This window comes from Sorghum bicolor, chromosome 1 (genome assembly GCF_000003195.3).
Source record: "Sorghum bicolor cultivar BTx623 chromosome 1, Sorghum_bicolor_NCBIv3, whole genome shotgun sequence".
NCBI lineage: Eukaryota > Viridiplantae > Streptophyta > Magnoliopsida > Poales > Poaceae > Sorghum > Sorghum bicolor.
In genome coordinates, this window is record NC_012870.2 from 64,775,338 (window position 1) to 64,796,490 (window position 21,153).

General features: G+C 40.1%; 1 protein-coding gene and 1 long non-coding RNA gene across 5 annotated transcripts; both read left to right on the forward strand.

The window, feature by feature from the left end:
• On the forward strand, nucleotides 143–3,515 carry LOC8080764 (serine/arginine-rich SC35-like splicing factor SCL33). 2 transcript variants are annotated; one of them, XM_021453929.1, is made up of 6 exons: nucleotides 143–277; nucleotides 1,349–1,500; nucleotides 2,006–2,083; nucleotides 2,648–2,812; nucleotides 2,922–3,050; nucleotides 3,159–3,515. In XM_021453929.1, the coding sequence occupies exons 2-6, from the start codon at nucleotides 1,355–1,357 to the stop codon at nucleotides 3,280–3,282; spliced, it is 642 nt and encodes a 213-aa protein (XP_021309604.1). In that variant the 5' UTR covers nucleotides 143–277; nucleotides 1,349–1,354; the 3' UTR covers nucleotides 3,283–3,515. The 2 variants fall into 2 exon arrangements, with proteins under 2 accessions (XP_021309604.1, XP_002465213.1); XM_002465168.2 differs by having other exon boundaries at nucleotides 164–390.
• LOC110431866 lies at nucleotides 8,077–11,402 on the forward strand. Of its 3 annotated transcripts, none has more exons than XR_002449340.1 (4): nucleotides 8,077–9,344; nucleotides 9,481–10,712; nucleotides 10,848–10,933; nucleotides 11,051–11,402. It is a non-coding gene; the product is annotated as an uncharacterized LOC110431866 (long non-coding RNA). The 3 variants fall into 3 exon arrangements; XR_002449341.1 differs by having other exon boundaries at nucleotides 10,602–10,712; XR_002449339.1 differs by having other exon boundaries at nucleotides 8,077–10,712.

Consider the following 21,153-nt stretch of genomic DNA (forward strand, 5'->3'; position numbering starts at 1 on the left):
GGGCCTGATCCCATGATCTATAGGCCCACGCCGAGCCCAAACGAGTATATAGCCCAACAACGTGGCCCTCCACATCCGCAGCCCAACTCTTGCACCGGCCCGAATCCAATCGTCGTTTCCCTTCTCCAATAAAAACCTCACGGCCCCGCCCACCCCGCGCTCCTTGTCTTTCTTCACACACCCGTCGCATTCGGACCTCGGAAGCTTCCGGAGACAGGAGACCACGGACCCGTCCGGCCGCCGCCGCCGCCGCTCCCCGTGCCCTAGACAAAAAGAGGTACGCCTCCCTCCGATTCCAGAGAGGGGAAGAGGGGATTACGGACGCCGCCCTTGATTGCTGATTGTTTGCCGCCACGACAGGCCTAGCCTCGTCTGATTTGCTCCGCCGAGGTGAGCGCTGCCGTGTACTCCCCCGTGGTCATTCCCCGCTTCGAATCTGGCGCGCGGTTGGATGATGTTCGGCGTGCGTTTTGTCTAATTCGATTCGGTCGTTTTCCCCCTGTCGAGGAACCCTAGTTCGTTATCGCGTCGCGGAAGGTGGAGCGTTGTCGGCCTCGGGCTGAGGCCTGAGGGGCGTGTTCCGCTCACAATTTTGAAAGTGGCGAGCGGATTGAGTGGTTTCATTCATTGCGCAGAGGGGGAGGGGAAGCTCTTCAGTTTTTTTTTTTTTTTGGGATTGGTCGTTTGTGGGGCGACAGCCTTGGTGGAGGGCCGTGTGCGTGTTGAAGCTGTTACTTCCCTCTGGGGGAGGGTGGGATGGACGGCGGTAGATGCGTGCTGGTAGAATATCGTAGTAGAATTGTGAGAAGTAAAGATAGGAAAACTTTGCTATCTTTGGTGTGCTTACTATCTGCATCAAACAAAATATGCACAACACTTAAGACATTATTAGTTGTATTTGCTCATACAGATCTACAGCTACCTGTTTGTTCCTATGTTTATGGATTGTAGTACTGCATTAAGTTCATGATAGATGACATGTGCATGAGCGCGTCTTAATCAACAGTTTCTAAAACTGATTCTATTGGTCACATGATTCTAGATACGGGATGGAGTTGGATTCCTTGCATATATATATATATATATATATATAAACAACTAAAGAAGCAAGCTGTTTATAACAGAATGTCTTTTGTTTTGTTTCGCTTGTTGTGCAATTCACTTTTAGTGCAGCCTACTTATGAAGAACTTTATACGTTGGTGCCTGTTTGAGTAGATATATTTTCTGCATGGCCTTGATTCTTTTTTGTTTGAAGATGGTCTGAAATGTAAATGCATGATTTTGATGAAACGGAATTGCTATTGTGCCATTTCTAATGGATCTTATTATTTTCTCTTGGATGCTTAGAACAACATGGGAAGAAGCTACGATTACAGTCCTTCGCCGCCAAGAGGTTACAGGAGAAGAACTCGCAGCCCAAGTCCTCGTGGTCGTTATGGAGGCCGTGGTAGGGACCTCCCAACTAGTCTTTTGGTGAGGAATCTTCGTCGGGATTGTAGGTAAGATTGCCCCTGCTCCTGGATCAGTAGGAGAATGGATTTTCTTTGGTGCTGCTGTCAATAGTTATGGAACTGGTTAAGAGAAAATAGGTAATTCATTGTAATATTGGTATTTGTCAAAGGGAATAGAATTAGCAGGCGTGTGAGGATTGAATTCTTAATTTTTATTAAGACTTCTAGCATCTTTTTTGTTATTGCAAATAAAAAAAGCATGATCTTTTTTGTTTTTCAAATTAGTCCCATGGAATGTAGCTCCCGTACAGGACAGATAGAAATTGAAAATATATACAGTTCTGTCTAGCTATTCTGAGGGATTTGCAATGTGTTCTACTTCGTAATTTGTCTCAATGAAGCGTACCTCTCCCTTCCCTGATTTGACTGAGTTTTTTGGTTGCAAGTCCTTTGTTTTCCATGTTTATGAGGTGCTTCCTATTGCATACAATGATGACAATGGATTATTCTTTGACACTAGAGAACTGTAACTTGGCTGTTATCACAACTGCAGGCCTGATGACCTTCGTAGACCATTTGGAAAATTTGGCCGCGTTAAAGACATATATCTGCCAAAGGATTACTACACTCGGTAAGGCACCTCGTCTTAATTATTGTAAGTGGGCGTTTGCCCACTACGTGCAACTTGGCGATCTCTACCTGACTACCTGAGCTTAGTACACTAAAGTATTATTTGCTCCAGAACAGGCTTATGATTGGTGTTGCTTGCTTTTAACATGTTATTAAATATGTTCTTTACAGATTTTTTAAATTATTATGCTCTGTTTCCTTTGGTTTACACTGGATTGCTTTACCCACCCCCTGAGTTTAACAGTGAAAATAACTTTTTTGAAGACGCAAGTCTTAAGAGTACTATTGAAGAAAAGGAAGAAATAGAGGTTTAAAGAGATATGCAAGTTATGAAGAGTTTCAAGTGTATCTAAACACTGATGAGTGCAAGGTCAGCAGCTTAGTGCCTGCTTTACCTTTGAGATTGATTTGTGTATCAATTGGAATTGATTTGTGTGTATCACCATTCTTGGAAGTAAGAGTTCGCAGCATCTTGATTTGATTGTTTATGCAGGGGTTCTCATTAATGATTCTGAACCATTGCAATTTTTTTAGTAAAAATACTAAAATTTGCTTTCTGTTTCAGGGAACCTAAAGGATTTGGGTTCATCCAATACTTTGATCCTGAGGATGCTTCTGATGCGAAGTACCATATGGATGGGCAGATGCTGCTTGGAAGGGAAATTACTGTTGTTTTTGCAGAGGAAAACAGGAAGAAGCCTTCTGACATGAGGGCCAGGGAAAGAATGAGGTACTAGTCCCCTTATGATACCCATTCTATAACTGTGCATCTGTGCGTGTGCTAATAGCATTTTAGGAGGCAAAAGCTAATTTACTCATGCATTTTGTTACTTCTGTAGTGGCAGAAGCCGTTCTTATGATCGGAGGTTGCGCTCAAGGTCACCTGGTTACAGTGATTCTCCTAGGGGTAGATCAAGGTCGCACAGCCCAAGCCACTCGCCAGCACCTAAGCGAAAGCACTATTCAAGGTACGACTTACATCCATCCGCCTCCTATGTGCTGGTGAAAACTCCATGTGCTTGTAATGTTAATGTCCCAGTTCAATTGATTGGCCCACCTTCCTACCTTCTTGACAGGTCCCCGTCTCCTCGACCTCGAGAGAGATCTATGTCGCGTTCACCTGCTGACAGCAGATCAAGGAGTGTGAGCCCCAGTGTTAGCAGGTCTCCTCGCAGGCAGAGATCTCAGGGCTCTGTGTGACTATCTAGTCGCTGTTATGCTGAACCGCATATCTTCCAGATTATTTTTGTCAGCACCCTCGTGTACTCTAGGAGTTTTGAACATGTATGATGTATTTTGTATTCCGACATCTATGATGAGTGAAGTGGATTGTGAACCAACGAACCTTGATGTTTGACCTGTTGAACCACTGCACAGGTGCCCATATGACATGAAGTTTTTTTTTCTGCAACTGATATGGCAGTGTTCATCCAGTCGCATGTCTCTTTGGAGCTGGTGAGCTTCTCGGTCCGTATTGCTGTTCCTCATTTCCCTTCTGATTCTGAATTACAGTAATATAAACTAGTGCTCAAGTGTTGCTATGTAGTTTGTAGTTGCATGTTTGATTTTGTATGGTTTATTTATCCTTGTGATGGTGCCCTAGTGAGTTGTGATGTACTTTGCCCACTGAGCCCAGAAGTAGGCTCCTTGTTCTGAAGCTGATGGAACGGAAGGCGCAGGGCTGAGAACCCATCACTGAGACTGGGATCCACTTCAAGATACTAGTATTTTTGTGAGGGAACGAAGTGCATGCCGTTTGAGCTTCATTTAGCAGTATTTTTCTTTTACAACAAATTAACGAATAGTCTATTGAATACCCTAGCCATTCAGCAATGTTCTTTTTCACAACAAATCAGCAAACATTATTTGGCTTATCAGCCAAACGAACAGGCTGTGCCATAACAGGCTGGTAATCTAGCAACGGTTTCTTTGAAAAAATTTTTTGCTATTTATTCAGCGGAAACTAATTCTTTGAAAACATGAATATCATAGGTATTTGTCCCACGGTTTTGAAATTGTAGCTGGACAAATAGAGTTTTGAACTCATCTTGCGTATAGTAGAGGCTTAGGGGCTGTTGTGTTCGGATGGCGCCCCAGCCGCCGGGAGCCCGGGATGCTCTTGCCCAGGTAGGTGAATTCAGGTGCTCAAAATTGCCAACGGCTTTGCCTGGTCGGGAACCAAACATGCCTGAGTCTGGGGCAACGTGAAGAGCGGATTGGGAGAAAATAGCCCAGCAATGACTGGGTGAATTGCTTCAACATGACGCGTCGTTGCCCTGCCAGAGGGAGCAAAACTGAAGACGACTGCAAATTGGGCTTGCTTGGACGTCAAGAACCATGCGGGTTTCCGTTGTGGAAAATCGGACGACAGCTGCAAAAAAATTATACCGGGGCATGAATTATGAGTCTATTCGTTATCAGTTATTTAACAATGTTTTTTCTCTCTCGCAGCAAATCAATAAAAAATACTTTTAACCACAACTGTTCAGATAAACGAACACGCAACGAAGAGTTTGGCCCGTCGTTGGTCGAGTTCAGACCAGACTCGTGGAGTGAGTCACTTTGACCCTTTAGCTAAAGAGGCATTGGTTCCCCTTGTAGTCATACAACAAGACGAGAGGCGACCTGCTGGTGCTTGTGGCCATTGGGTCTTGGCTCGACTGGGGCCCTGCGTGCTCAGATCGTCGGTCTTGGGCCTTGTTTAGTTCCGAAAACCGAAAATTTTTCGGATTATTTGTTTGTGGTAAATATTGTCCAATCATAAACTAACTAAGGTCAAAAGATTCGTCTCGCGATTTACAGTTAAACTGTGTGATTAATTTTTATTTTCGTCTATATTTAATGCTTCATGCATGTGCCGTAAGATTCGATGTGACAGAAAATCTTGAAAACTTTTTGGATTTCGGGGTGAACTAAACAAGGCCCATTGCGAGGTCAAGGAGTAAACGCTATTTATACACCTTCTGCATACAAACCGTGTTGACCTTCAATGTTTTACGGATCGAGATGAGCGAGGGAAATGCCCACTACTACTTGTACGTACTTGACAAAAGAATGGAAATTTTGAGGGTAGCTGGCTGGTAGGACGGCGAGCTCTCTTATTGTCTCACTGGCTGGTTAATTCTAGTCTGAGCTTGTTTTCAACTCGGAAAGGCTTCGGTTAGTTGGGCCATCAGCGTCTCCATCGACGCTTATCCAAAACCTCAACTGCTCCGGTTAAGCGTGGATGGATTATTTATATTATAGTAATTTGTTTTTGGGTCAGAACAGGGAGCCGATCCATATATATAGGAATATAAGATTAAGATTATTACTTTTGAGGAGAACGAACTAATTAATTGTATGATATGCGATTAATCGATGGATCTAGCTAGTCCGCGGTGGGTCCCATGCATGGTTTATTACATCGTAGTACTACGTGGGTCGCTCCCTCTGCTGCCACAAGTGGCCGGTCGGCGCACGGCGAGTGTGTCTGTCTCTCTCTGTCGTGTGTGTGCGCGCGCGTGCGCCGTAGGAGCAGAGTACAGTACGTGTTAGAACCGCGTAGGTGTAGGCGTAGGAAACGGGGCCGGCCGGTCGGGCCACGAGATTTTCTGATTTGTTAAAAATAAAAAAAATAAAATTTTTCATTATATCAAATTTTACGGCATATACACTAAATCTAGATAAAAACAAAAACTAATTGCACGATTTGCCTATAAACGCAAAATGAATATTTTACGTCTAGCTATAATTACTTGTAAATCATGAGATAAATCTTTTAAATCTAGTTAGTTTATAATTAGATAATAGTTTTCAAATAAAAACGAAAGTGATACATTACATAAAACCAAAAAAATAGAACTAATAAAGCCTAAGCAGGACGAGGTTACTATCAAATCTACCGGGTCTACATCATATCTATCGGTGGTCACTGGTCAGTGTACTGGTACTGGTACGGTACGTCATGGCTGAGCAACATACGATTAGATGTCTACTCCCCTTTTTTTAAAAAAAAGGATGTTTTTGACTTTCATACTTTGTATTTGACCGTTCATTTTATTAAAAAATTATATGTAAATTATAAAATAAATAAATTATTAGTAAAGTACCTTTAATAATAAAATAAGTTTTAATAAGGTTTTTTTATAGCCTTTTTATAGCCCACTTATATAATGGTTAGCTCATCACTAACAATACATGATTCATTTATTTTTCTATAAACTTTTTTGGTTCTTGTGTCCGAGAAGGCTGCTTCTATTTTCTCTTCTTTTCTCTTCCTCCACCTCAGCATTTAGTCGGCTTACAGCCTACTATTATACTTGCTTTTAGAAAATAATGTTGTACTCCCTCCATACCCATAAAACAAGTCGTTTTGAACAAGGTTTGGGTCAAACATTAGGAATATAAATCATAAATAACTTTTAAGCTGCTGAGCTTGAAAATACGAAAACCACACGAATAGATTTGTCTTGAAAAATACTTTGATAAAAATATATCTATAGCACTTTTTGATAAATATTTTTATAAAAATAAGAAATCAAAGTTAGACTTGGGAGACCGTGTCATTGTCCAAAATAACTTGTTTTATGGATATAGAGAGAGTATGTAGCAGGTAGGAGTGGTCTTGGATCGAAACACCAGTTCACACTCCGACACTCGGTCCACCGGCTGGTCACACGCTGACTATGGCCTTGTTTAGTTTCAAAATTTTTTGCAAAATAGAAATAGTATCACTTTCGTTTGTATTTGACAAATATTATCTAATCATGTACTAACTAGACTTAAAAGATTCGTCTCGTCAATTCCGACCAAAATATGCAATTAGTTTTTATTTTCGTCTATATTTAATACTTCATACATGCGTCTAAAGATTTGATGTGAATGGAAATCTGAAAAATTTTGCAAAAATTTTTAGAAACTAAACAAGGCCCATATGGAAACCCTAATATGCTAGCTGTCTCACTGGCTATTAAGACCACTAATGGTAGTAGAGCAGTAGATCGAGCACTGAGTGGCGACAACCAGCACCGGCGGTCAACCGAAGGAGGATCACCTGAAATTAAATTAAATTAAATTATATAGGAGAGGTAGTATACTACTATAGTAAGCAGCTGGATCGGTCGTGGGTGGGTACGGTACGGTGTGCAGCTGGCGACCACGGCGCGTACTCCGTGCTGGAACACCCGATCTCAATCAATCTTATGGCTAACTAATGAAGCAGATTAAGATCAAATCAAACGGCACGCAGTTGGTGATTGCGAATACTAGCGCGCGCATAAGCGCCCACGCCATATGTTCGATTGGCTGATAAGCTATAGCAAAAAATATTACTGACTAATTTATTGTGAGAAAAAAACAATAAATACTGATAGATTCAGCTCATAAACTCTCAAAGTGAACAAGTCAGTGCAATCCTTGACTTTTTCACCAAAATGGTTTCGCTAGCATTTATGCTCATTTCGCTTTCCTTGTTTAGTTCCCAAAAAAATTTGCAAAATTTTTTAAATTCTCCGTCACATCAAATCTTTAGACGCATGCATGAAGTATTAAATATAAACGAAAATAAAAACTAATTGCACAGTTTGGTCGGAATTGACGAGACGAATCTTTTAAGTCTAGTTAGTACATGATTGGATAATATTTGTCAAATACAAACAAAAGTGGTACTATTCCTATTTTGCAAAATTTTTTGGAACTAAACAAGACCGGCGGTCAAAGGTCAATACATGCAAAACGGTCCGGGATTTGTAGACTTGTTTTAAGGACTTGTTTAATTCTAAAAGATTTTACACATTTTTTTTAGATTTTTCATCATATCAAATCTTGCGCCACAGCATTAAATAAAAATAAAAGAAATAACTAATTACATAATTTATCTGTAATTTGCAAGACGAATCTTTTGAGCCTAGCTAGTTAGTCCATAATCTCTACAACTAAAACATACAAACAACAATCGTCCACAGACTCCTTCGCTCCGCCCGCGACCAAGCATCGCCCGGACTCCTTCGCGCCGACAGGTGGGCCCCACATGCAGGGACGCAACCAACGCGCACCGCGCAAACCACCAAGCCTCAGATCCAGAGTCGCCGCTTCCGCTTCCTCGCGCATGGCCACCATTGGCGGCGGCGGCGCCATCGTGGCCAATGGCAATGCCGTCGACGCCAGCAGCACCACCATCGGCTGCTCCGCGGGGCGTACAACTGGTGAATCCTCAACGAAGGAAGCAGGCGGAGGAGGAGGAGAAGGGAGCGAGAGTGGCGGCGGCGGGACCGTGTCAGCATCAGGGTAGATGGGGGAGACGTGGCCGGGCGATAGGATACAACGCGGGTCGATGAGCCCGCCGAGTCCGGCCAGCCTGGACGAGGTCGGCGAGCCGTAGAATGACAACGCCGCCGACGAGGGCGACTTGGGTGGCAACTTCCTCCCCTCCTCGCCGCCGCCGCGGAGGACGCGGCTGAGGACAAGAGCGGGCGAAGGTCATGGCTATGAGGCGCGCCGCCGCCGCACCTTCGATGGGCACGCGAGCCCTGCTGCGCCGCGTCCACCGCCATGTGGTGTGGTGTGGCGCCCTGTCGCAGCGTGGGATCTAGAGCCGAGCAAGCTGCTGCCTACTGGTGGAGGTGGGACGTGGCGTGCGGCGGCGCTAGGGTTCAGATGAGGATTGGGTGGAGGAGGAGGCGGCGCCATCGGCCATCGTGAAGACCATGTCCAAGATCACCTACAGAAGGACAAGATGGACATCGGGGGCTGAACATCACCTCTGACTCGTTCGGCGGTGCTGCGTCGCGCCGTCACCCAGCCTATTCGCTCGCTCGCCTGCGCCATTGCCCCTCGTCGGCAATAGATCACCAGTCCCAGCCCCGGCGGCCGTTCGCGAGGCAGGATCTCGATGCAGGAAGCTTGGTTTGTGTGAATTGCAGATTGTGCCTATTCCTACATGGCGGTGCAAGTCTCCTTATCATTACTAAACTGCCATGCTAACAAGTGTCAAATTATGTGACTTTATGTATATATATTGGATTCTGATACTGAATCACTTAAGGACCAAAATCATTAACTCTCCATTTGTATATCCCTCATCCTGATATGTAACCTATTCTTGGCCTCCTGATGCATTGGTTATCCTGCACTTTCTGCATATAGTTAGAGAACTAACATGTTACTCATTTTGTTCTGCAGCTATTTGGAGAGCACAAAGACAGAGAACTTATTTGTGTAGATATTTGGATGGCAGACAGTTGTCTACCAAACCCAATATGTGCATCCGAAAAATTAAAGTGGTACGGTGAATTTGGCAACAAATTATTTATTTCTTATTCAGTTTCTTGTATAAAGATGTCAATGCTCTATCATCCTTACCTATAGATTGATTTAGCTTCTTCTATAAAGGTGTCAATGCTCTGTCCTTACTTGTAGGCAAGTGACCTGTTTCTTTGTTGGGATTAGCCATGAAGACAATTCCTGCCATTTTGAGTCTGACCAAATATATGCCAATCAGTATGTTTATCTCCTTCATGTAGATTGTTGTGGTGTTATTACCCACATTTTTTGTCTCCAAATGGGGGTGACTCAACTTGGTGATGATAGGATTCCACTATTGAGCCCATCTCGAGTTATAAACATTCTTAACTGTCAATTACTGCTACTATAGTTTACATGTGCACTGATCTATTCTGTAAGTAGATACTCCTAGGTCTGTAATATGTGAGCATCGCATTGCCTGCACTCCGGTTCTAGATGTTGTGAATTAGTGAAGCCTGGAACTAATGTGGTTAATTTCAGCCTTACTACTGTCTGCTTCAGTTCTAGGTTCTAGATGTACATCACAGTATTTTTGCTTAGTAATGAGGCATTTTAAACTTGGATCAACCACAAAACAGTGGAAAAGGGGGCAATACCTGAATGTGTTTCTTTGAAGCTTTAGTTTCCTTATTGGCCTCCAGCCCCAAAGATACCTCATTGCTGAGTCACGTAGCCTATTCTTGACAGAATTCCCTAACCATTTTAGTTTAAGGTTGCCCATGCTGCTCCACTGTTGTGCTCAGTAATTTGAAGGACAAAAGGATATCAAGCAGGAAAAAAGGCAATGACATTGAGCTGTAACAGTAGGTAGCCAAGTTTCAAAAAATTATATGTTATAGCTTATTCTTAACCGGTCAGAAGAAACTCTCCCCTTGGTTGATGCAGTTTGGAAGAGATTCTTTGTTCTGTTATAGGAATGGATGCCCAAGTGTCTTATATGTGTTTCATTCCGAGTGAAAATTGCATCCAAAGTTCAAAAGTCAGTTGTCCAATCAGGTGAAATAAGCCGTTGTGCTTTCTCTATTTGTTTGGATCAAAGGATTAATGTTAAGGCTGTGGAAAATCATTCCAACGATATGTAATCAACGGACCCCTTTTTCAAAGTTGCATTCACCACTTCTGTGAAGGCAGCTTCTCAAGAATTAAATTGTCGGTCAGCCATGATCTTCAGGCTCCATTGTTGGTTGCAAGGGTAAGCATTATATTATTGTTTCTTTGACATTTCAAATACTCAGGGAGGTGCGCAGCTAGAGCAAAGGTGAATGTTAGGATCCCAACATCAATAGATGGCACAATGGCAATTCTGAATAGCCAGGAACTCAATCTGACATCCTATGGCAACTCAAGTATGGTATATGAGAATCTTGATTTAAAAATATCAAATTTGATACTATTTCTTTCGGGGCTATGAGGGTGATTCATGCTCCTTCATGAAAAAAATGTGTTTCCTATAACTTGCTTCATGTTTTGTTTTGTTGCAGGTGCTTTCTTGATGGTGACCAAACTCTGAGTTGATGATAGCTTGACCTCCAATTCTTCATTACCCTTAGAACTGAGGAACCGAAAGGTAGGAAATCTTAGAAAAATATTGGCATTGAATGTATTGGCTAGGTAGAGATTGAAGAGAGTGTTCTCCCTTTTCCTGAACAAAAACAAATGTTTCTGAACTCTGAACTATATATAGGTTGAAATGGAGCTTTCATTTCAGATGACCGGCCAGAGTACGCGTACAGCCAAGCGGTGCTGTTCGGGCCACACCTGCTGGCCTGACACACGGCAAGCTGCCAGTGACAGACAACAACCACTTTATAAACTATGGCTGAGCATATAAGAATTGAACGCTCATTCCTCATTCGCTCAACTCACAACTCATCATCCTTAGAGCCTTGGCAGGCGGACCCTCATCTCGTTGGTGTGGTTTCATGCAAAACTTCTCTTTATGTGTGTATTCAATCTATTAATATTTTTGCATTATATTTAATTTGTATCAAATAACTAGACTGTGAATGCTTAATTGTGGTCTGAATTTGTAGAATGGTAATGCCATCCCATCTCATTATTTTAAACAATTTTATTTGCTTCATGTCAAATCCTAACAAATACTTTTGAAAGAGCATATGTCATCAATAGATCTTTATTTAAATGAAAATATGTCTGGTACATTTGATGATGTAAAAAAACACCATAAGATTGAATCGATATTGTTTTAGCTGATAATGCATGTATACACAATGAGTAGTCTCTCGTAGCAATGCACAAGCACTCTTAAGCAATGGTCATGCTTGAGAGTGCTTGGATCAGGTAGCAATGGTCAGTTGAGAATGAAAACTAAAATGTCCATCGATCATGATTGCCAGATCGATTGCCCATGCTTGAGATTTTTGGCCCAGACAGCCTAGCGGCCGCGTGGGCCATGTCCTTGGTGGCCCAACACGATGGCCAACTTATATGTATTTACAACTTATTATCTATGTTTGTTTTGTGCACGGGATGGCCAAAGACTACGAAAGAAATTTGTGATCGGCCTATTAGCGTATGATGGGAATTCACGGTGTTGCATGATTCCTCTATACGTACGAGAATATCTTAGCCACATCACAGACATAAGACAATGAAAGAGACAGTTGTGGAGGACTTATTTATCATGCACTTATTTATTTGAAGGCTCGAAACATTATGTTGCTAAGCTAAGTTAAAATTTATTTGTCTTTATTTCGACCCATTATAATATCTTAGTCGCATCACAGACATAAGACAATGAAAGAGACAGTTGTGGAGGACTTATCTATCATACACTTATTTATTTGAAGGCTCGAAACATTATGTTGCTAAGCCAAATTAAAATTTATTTGTCTGCATTTGGACCCACTATTTTTTGATACTCTTACTTTGTTGAAAATTTAAGTTCCTAACTTGCTATTTTTTTATTGTATTAAATTGTATTGAAAATTTTAAGATTCCCGTAGCAACGCACGGGCATTTACCTAGTTAGATAATATTTATCAAACACAAACAAAAGTGATACAGTGACAAAATCCACAAAAAATTGCATCTAAACAAGGTCTTAGGCCATCATCAGTGTAAGTTTTATGACACAGTTTTCAACACATCCATATTTTAAAAATAGTGCAGAAGAATTTCATGGGGATAAAACTCTCTCTACTTTTATAAAACTCTTATTATTTCTCTCTTTATTAATATAGTGCCACATTAGTATATTTAATGTTCATGAAACTCTAATCATTGAGACTAGCTTTATTGAATAAGATGTGTATATCTCTTATCCCATAGTGTCCACAATAAACTTTGTAAATCGTAAACTGCTGTGGAGGCTAAAAATTATTCACAAAATAAAAAAGCAGATAGCAGGAAACATGTTAGAGACTTTGAGAGGTGTGTGAGCTCAGCGATTTGTGTCCGTGCTAGTAGATGAGGGGGTGTTTGGTTAGGGTTAGTCAGGTATTCCTGGTAGCTAGTAAACATGTCAGGCCGTTAGGGCTGCCCTGAAGGTAAAGATATGTTGTAGAACAAGATTAATAATACAACTCATTTGATAGCCCACTTATCTCTTTTATAAAGTTTTTTTTGGTTTTTTATCTAAGCTGGTTGTAAGTTTACAGTCTGCTTCTCCTCTTTCTCCTCTCTTCTTTCCTTTACCTCAATATTTAGCTGGCTTACAGCCCACTATAATACTTGCTCATAGTAGACCATGGATCCAAAGACAACCACGACGGCCGACATGGCCACCGCCCACCAGCCGCGCTCCATTACAGCCTATTTCTCATTTTTTTCTCTCTTTTTTTTTTCTCTACCTTAACATCCAGTTCTGTTTTTTTTAAGGCCTTGTTTACTTTCTAAAAAATTTTGTAAAATTTTTCAGATTTCCGTCACATCGAATCTTTAGACGTATGCATGAAATATTAAATATAGACGAAAATAAAAACTAATTACACAGTTTGGTCGGAATTGACGAGACGAATCTTTTAAGTCTAGTTAGTCTATGATTAGACAATATTTATCAAATACAAACGAAATTATTACTATTCATATTTTGCAAAAAATTTTGAAACTAAACAAAGCCTACGAACAAACTGCTAGCTCTACCTTGGATTCCACGAGTCACGACCCCTGTATTTAATGTTGTGTACCGTGTACGTACACTCACCGTACAGCGAGTACCAGGCCTTGTTTAGTTCACTCTGAAAATCAAAAAGTTTTCAAGATTCTCCGTCACATCGAATCTTGTGACACATGCATGAAACATTAAATATAAACGAAAACAAAAACTAATTACGTAGTTTAGCTGTAAATTAAAAGATGAATCTTTTGATCCTAGTTAGTCCATGATTGGATAATATTTGTCACAAATAAACGAAATTGCTACAGTTCCGAAAAGTGAAACAAGTCCCTAGTGAGAGGTACTGCTAGTGCTGTGCCTGCCTGCCTGTGCGGTGGCAGTGGCACTGCTGCAAGTTTTGACCACCGCCAACTGACCCGCCGTCATCACGTGGCCGCGTCGGCACGGACGGGTACGCGCCGCCGCGCCCGCGCCAGTATGGCAACCCATGGCGTTTTTGCTGGACTGCCCCTGCCGACTCCGGCTGCCCTGCCCTGCCGCATCACCTGGCAGCGGCAAAGCTTAATTACCCTCCTGCTGTTTTAACTCGTACTACAAGTACACACTTGACTTGAGTAAATTTAGGCTCACTCTCTGTCATTCACAAAAAAATAACTATCGTTCTCACTTTCCGAGAAAATAGCTTTAACTAAAATATATATTAAAAATATTAATATTTATGTAAAATAATTAGTATTATTAGAAAGATCTTTGAATCTAGTTTTTTAATAAATTTATTTAGAGATACAAATGTTACACGTATTTTCTATAAATCTAGTCAAACTTGCGACATGAAAACTTAAAACGACAGTTATTTTAACGACAGTTATTTTAGGACAGATAGCGTACATATACTATATGCTACTACTGCCATACTACACGCTCAACTTTTATCAGAGGACAAACCAGACTTTTATCTACAGGTATCGTAGCCGGTGTTATCTGAGCTAGGTTCTTCAGAAATCAAGCATTCTATTATAAAATATATATTCAGTTGAAATAATAGCAATAATACCTTCAAATTTGCCATATATACGAACGTAAACGCGTCGCAGACAAGTATTTTTCCCAAATGCTTTCTAAAACAATAAATGCACACAACTACTGTATATAATAATAGTGTAGTTGCCAATTAGAGGAAGATTGATAATGATGAGCTTTTTGCCGATACTACAAATACAATGTATGATCACTGGTTCACTGACTATCAATTAAACTGGCGATGGACGGACGTACCATCTCATCACCACCCAGCCTCACAACAATGCATGTATTCTAATCATTTGCTCCACTTACAAACTTTTTTCAAACAAGCATATATTTTTCCTAGCCGTACCAACCGGTCGACGTGGACACTGGCCACTAGGGGCTATATAGTCAGACGCTGATCGATACAATCATTAGTGGAAAGTGCAGCTTTAGCTTATCCCAGGGTCCTGTTCATTATCAGGCCACACACGAAAGTGACACACTCCATTAATTTCCAGCATAAAGTTTCATTCATACATTAGTACTGTATCATATTATATATGTTCCAAATACATAAATCACCGGCCGGCACCGGCGCCGTTAAGGGAGACGCATGTATATACTCTAAAACATATAGTACGTGCAAGTTTAATTTGCTCTTGTAACAAAATTTGCATATATTATAATATTTCAATAAAAGGCGCATATATTACGGGAAGATTTTAGAGCCCACTACTACAATATAATAAAAGTGTTCCTTGTAATCTGCTTTAAACAAAGTTCAGAGTTTATTCCTTACTTTAAGAGCTTGTTTGGAGGGGCTTCGAGCAATTCTGCCTCCACAACTAGCCACCGGAGCCCCAATTTGTTGCTCCTTCGTTCAAAACATTAGTAAGACTTTTTGTTACCAGTTTATATTGTGTTTTGATATTATATATTTTGTATATCAAAATATATCATATTCATATTACTATGTACTATTAAAACTTTATATTAACTTGAACCGCTTTAATTAATTTAAAATCGTGGCTACCATCGAGTGAGTTTGTAACTATTTAGGCCCTGTTTAGTTCCCCACCCAAAAATTTTTCATCCATTACATCGAATTTTTGAACACATAAATGGAACATTAAATGTAGATAAAAAATAAACTAATTACATAGTTTGGTTGAAAATCGCGAGACAAATCTTTTAAGCCTAGTTAGTCCATGATTAGCCTTAACTGCTACAGTATCCACATGTGCTAATGATAAATTAATTATACTTAATAGATTTGTCTTGCAGTTTCCAGACGAGTTATGTAATTTTTTTTTATTAGTTTCTAAAAACTCCTCCCGACACATTCGATGTGACACTCAAAAAATTTTCATCTCCAATCTAAACAGGGCCTTAATGCATTGTGTTATACAAAAGTAGCTCGGTGCATACATCCGCGCTGTAGGAGTGCACTCAGCCAGAATAGTAAAATTCTTTTAGTAAGGTAGAGTTTTTCCAATGTTTTGGTATTCAAAATTTAGTTTAATTTTTTTCTACTAAATACCTCCTAGTGAAATTCCTATATATTATGACAAGTGACCGTTTAGTATTACTGCTTAAAACCACTAAGATAATTCCACCATTTCCGTATAGTGTGACCGTCCGTCTTGTACGTCGTTTAGAAAGCACAAGCACGTACCTGGCGTGTTCCGTACCATGACAACCATGAATAACTTAACTTTTTTTCGTAAGATAACGAAGATACTAGCTAGGATATACCTGGCGTTCCCTAGCTAGTGTATAATAAAGAAAACCGAAAAAGGCAGTTGACGGTGCTGATGAAGACCATCAGTAGCGGTGGAACGGGCTCTTTCCTGTGTGGTTCCCGTCCGACCCCAGATTCAGAGCCGCCGCTAGGGAAAGTGCATCACCGTACTATAATTCTAGTAATAATACAATAATAAACAGACAAAATTACATGTCGGAGCCCACAAATCCGGCTGTCGTCGTTCTCGCGCGCCATGATTTCCAGATAAAGAGACATGCATGTCATCCATCTTAGATTTGCCACCTTGCTGTCCCTCATGTGCACCGACGTGTACGTGCTCTGCTGGCGGCTGCATAGATCTATCCATCGGTGCATCCAAAAAATTAAGGCCTTGTTTAGTTCTAAAAAATTTTATAAAAATACTGTAGCATTTTTGTTGATATTTGATAAATATTATTTAATTATAGACTAACTAAATTCAAAGGATTCGTCTCGCAAATTATAGGTAAATTATATAATTAGTTATTTTTTATCTATATTTAATGTTTTATGCGTATGTCGCAAGATTCGATGTGACGGAGAATCTAAAGAATTTTGTAATTTTTTTTTTGAACTAAACAAGGGCTAACAATGATCCCTCTACCAACTTCTCGTACTACTAGTAGCATTGGAAGCTTCCATGGAAGGTGTTGAGTCCGTAGAGTCTCACGTACTGTAGGTGCACGTACGCAGCAGTTTCGCCAGCAGCCACGTACATACGTCAGACATGACCTCTTCTGGTGTAATGATCCGTTCAAACCATATACGTAGTCATATTTCAATATTGCAAGCAGCTTGTAAGCTCAACTCTTCAAAAAGTTCCACTACCTCTACACAAGCCTTCCATTGTAATAGATTTCAATGTGGATTTATATGCTCCCTCATTCAGGCTCTACCAGTGGCGGAGCCACCGCCCCGCCACCCCGGGCAGTCCGTCGGGCTTGTCGGCGATTTTTAAAAGAAAATTTCTTTTGTATCCAAAAAGAGTGTTGCAGTTTACTAGCTAAATACGTTTTGCATAATGAAGATTGCCCAGGCTCATGAAAGCTTCTAGCTCCGCTACTAGGCTCTATTCAATGTAAACCTCACCAATGTAACTATCTTAATAGCAGCTTGCTGTGGTTAATAAAATATGGTTGTTGTAAAAAAAAAGAGATCCATGCTTGTCTGAGTATCGTAGCATTTTTGTTTTATTTGTCAATTGATAGACGGTAATATTTTTCATCTACAACTAAACAGGGCCTAAATCATGGCACAGATGTACGATCAGCGTTGTTAGAAACACCCTGGCGTTCCTGGTTTAGACATATAATTGTCGCATCCACGTCCATCATGTGGGGATTAAGGTATCATCCGTGCTCCTAATGAGGGTGTTTAGTAGACCGTATAATATGCTATGGGGGCATGCATCGTATTTTGGATTCCTTGCTTGCATGGCATCTTCTTAATTATACTAGAATTATGCATTTATGTGTGTATACGTATAATGATGTGTCCGTGGTTTTGGTGATTGGATTCGTCTCTTTGCGCTTGTGTGGCTACGCACTGCCCGGCATTTGCGTTGAGGGGTCAACGTACGTACGTATAACTGGTTTCTTATTTATGTGAGTGTCTAAATATTCCAATTCTTTCTGCCTTGTGCTTGTTCTCATTTAAGGAACATCGATCGATATAACCGACACCCATATGATTCCTCTTTTTAATTAATTCTTCTATTAAATAAATAAAGCCCATTATGACAGATTTTTTTTATATAAAAAGGGAATAATTCTAACCTCCACAATATATAGAGAGCCAATTGTGACAAGGGTTTCAGCACAATTGTGTGGATTATCAAATTAAAGAAAAGAGTACACTTTAAAGAAAACAAAGTCTACTGTTGCTTTCCATATATTCTCGGCGAAGATATCCAGAGTGATAAAACTAACCCCGAAAGCTTAATTGATATGCCTTTAATTCAATTTTTTTCATCTATTCTCAATGCACAAAAAAGAGAACATGAATAATGATAAAATGGCGCTAATATGAAACTGGAGGGAAAAAAGTGGCGATGGTGGTTAAAACTGACCTTTTCCCGCTTTTTCTACCAGTCAGCAGTGTTTTTCTCTCACAATAAATCAGCCAACAGTAATTTCAGTTATGACTCTATCCGTTTTCCTGCAAAAAAAAGGTTCACATATACATGCATGAATGGTTCCGCGCAAAACCAACTACAAAACTATTAACTGTATACAAATGTATGTGGATCGTTTTAATATTTTTACTTTTGACCACCAATAGCTAGCAATGTAAAAAACGAAATTGATCATAGATCACCTGATTGGTTTCCTTGTAGTGGAACCTGTCCACCTGGATTCAAGTCATCGACTTGACATTGGTGCTCGTATTTTTCTAGATTTATTCCAAGATTTAACGGCGCTGTACTTTCAGTGGTAGGCGACGTAACCGTCGACAACAAGGCACTTGTGGTGACTTCATCAATCTCAAGATTTGCCGATCCAACTCGGTTCTTCGGAGGTGTTGATAGGGGTAGGGTGTGCGTCCATGCGTTTATAGGGGTGAGTGTGCGCTCGTGTATATGAGCATCTGTGTCTGTAAGTGGGTCTCGCAAAAAAAGAGCATTTCATGATATTAAGTTTGGTGCCACTATCATCATAAATAGTAATTCCATAATAATATAAAAATACCCCCTATCCAAAATATCATATTTTCATAAAAATTGCCCGTTGAAGTTTAGCCTTGCTGACTAAGCCAAAGCTCTAAACAATTTACATTTGCAGGCCTTGTTCGTTCACCCTAAAATCCAAAAATTATTCAAGATTTTTCATCACATTGAATCTTGTGACACATGCATGGAACATTAAGTATAAATAAAAAATAAATAATTGCATAGTTGTCTGTAATTTACGAGACAAATCTTTTAAATCTAGTTAGTCCTTGGTTAGACAATAATTATCAAATACAAACAAATGTGGTATAATGTCAAAATTCAAAAAAAAAGAGATTTAAACAAGGCCAGTAGGAATACCATTTTCATAGAAAACAAAATGCACACTCCGGTCAAAAAGGAGAGCATTTCTAGCTTCCTCCTAGGTCAGGTCATCTTAAGTGTGGCTAGGTTTATAGAAAATAATAGTAATTAAATTTTTTGTGGTATCAATTAAGAATTATTATTTATATAATTTTTTTATAGCATACCTATATGATGTCATAAATGTACTCTCTTTTTTCTAGCACAGGAGGAGTACCATTTATCTCTGATGCTTCCCCATATAGATGATAAGAGTATGGGCTGCAGTACAATGGAACACTTTTGTTGTTTAGAGTGTAGCTATACGCGTGAGAGTTTAATTTTCCACATTAATCTCTCCTAATTTATGTGAATTGGGTGACTTAAAATGTAGTTAAAAGCTATTGAATCTGCTCGTTCACCACAATTTGGAGTAAGATGGTTTTTTCAATTTTACGTTCGAAAATCGATCGTCAATTCATATGAGAAATGTGCGTGTATTTATGACCATATGACCATCTAAGTTGTACTGTGTAATTTTTTTTTTAAAAAAAACATCAAACTGCACTGAGTCTGTCCTATATATCATTTCTTCTTTCACAAACAGTAAAGTCTTAGCTGATACCGCGCGGCAAGTTTGGTTAATTAGCCATATCTTTCAGAACTTGAGCAAAAGGGGAAAAAACGGTCTTAGCTGATGAATTATACTGTCCCAAGAGAGCTCACCAAGCAATTTTGTCGGGAGATTCGTGGCCCCAATGCCATTTTGACACGACACACAATGACAGATCAACCGACCGACCAGTTTTGTTCGAGGTCAAAATTCAGCTAAAACAAGAGCAACTGTAACTACCTGTGTCCAGGCCAAATGACGCACGAACTAGAATGTCGTTGACAATACGAATCCTCTGACGTGTGTTACCCTATTTTCTTATGATTAGCAAAATACGGTGACGTGTCTAAAGCGAAATAAACTAAACGGTGACGTGGTAAGAGGAGGATGCAAAGATCTCGTATATCCAACTGTTTGCACTAAAATATATACTGGAAGTAACTTACGTGTACGAGTTCAAATCCAGGCCAAATGACCCACGAGCCACGAGTGGTGGCGTGGGGAGAGAGCTGAAACAGCTACCTGGAAGATCCCGATTTGCGAGCTGACAGGTGGGGTCAAGAGAAAGGAGAGGAAAACAACTTAGGTTCGTTTGGTCATGATAAGCTAGCCATGGTAGAAAGTACCGATAGCTGATTTATTGTGGGAGAAAAATATTGTTGAATGGTTGACAGATTCGGTTGATAAGTTTAAACGAACAAGCTACGTTGGAGAAATAATCTGGCAGACAGTCCGTCAGATCATCGGATGGTCGAGATAAAATATTTAAAAGTTTGGGTGTGGAGAGAGGAGATTGATATTGGAGCCTTTAATACACCCTATAGAGCTTGTAAGAAACCATTTATAGGTCCAAAGATCATTTCTTGGGCGATAGCCTTGAGGATTTTATTAAGTCAACCATCGACTTAACCAACATTGACCCTAGTTGACTTCTTCAATAGATTGGGATCATGAGAAATGAGACTTGGAATTTGGAGTCCTTGTCCTTTAAGAACTAGATTCAAATGTTTCCATTGAATCAATAAGGTCATCCATTGCTAGAGAAGAGCTGAGAAAGGTTTGGGATTTTGTGCCATGGGCCTTGTTTACTTCTAATTTTTTTTGCAAAATATGAATAGTAGCACTTTCATTTGTATTTCACAAATATTGTCCAATTATGGACTAACTAGGCTCAAAAGATTCGTCTCGCAAATTACAGGTAAACTGTGTAATTAATTATTTTTTATCTATATTTAGTGCTCCATACATATGCCACGAGATTCGATGTGATGGGAAATGTAGAAAATTTTGTAAAA

What these genes read in the sequence shown, in the direction of transcription:
- LOC8080764 (XM_021453929.1), top strand. Translation starts at nt 1,355, where the DNA reads ATGGGAAGAAGCTACGATTACAGTCCTTCGCCGCCAAGAGGTTACAGG. An exon ending in CCAAAGGATTACTACACTCG is followed by an intron (nt 2,084 to 2,647) that starts GTAAGGCACCTC and finishes TTTCTGTTTCAG; the next exon opens with GGAACCTAAAGGATTTGGGT. An exon ending in AAGCGAAAGCACTATTCAAG is followed by an intron (nt 3,051 to 3,158) that starts GTACGACTTACA and finishes CCTTCTTGACAG; the next exon opens with GTCCCCGTCTCCTCGACCTC.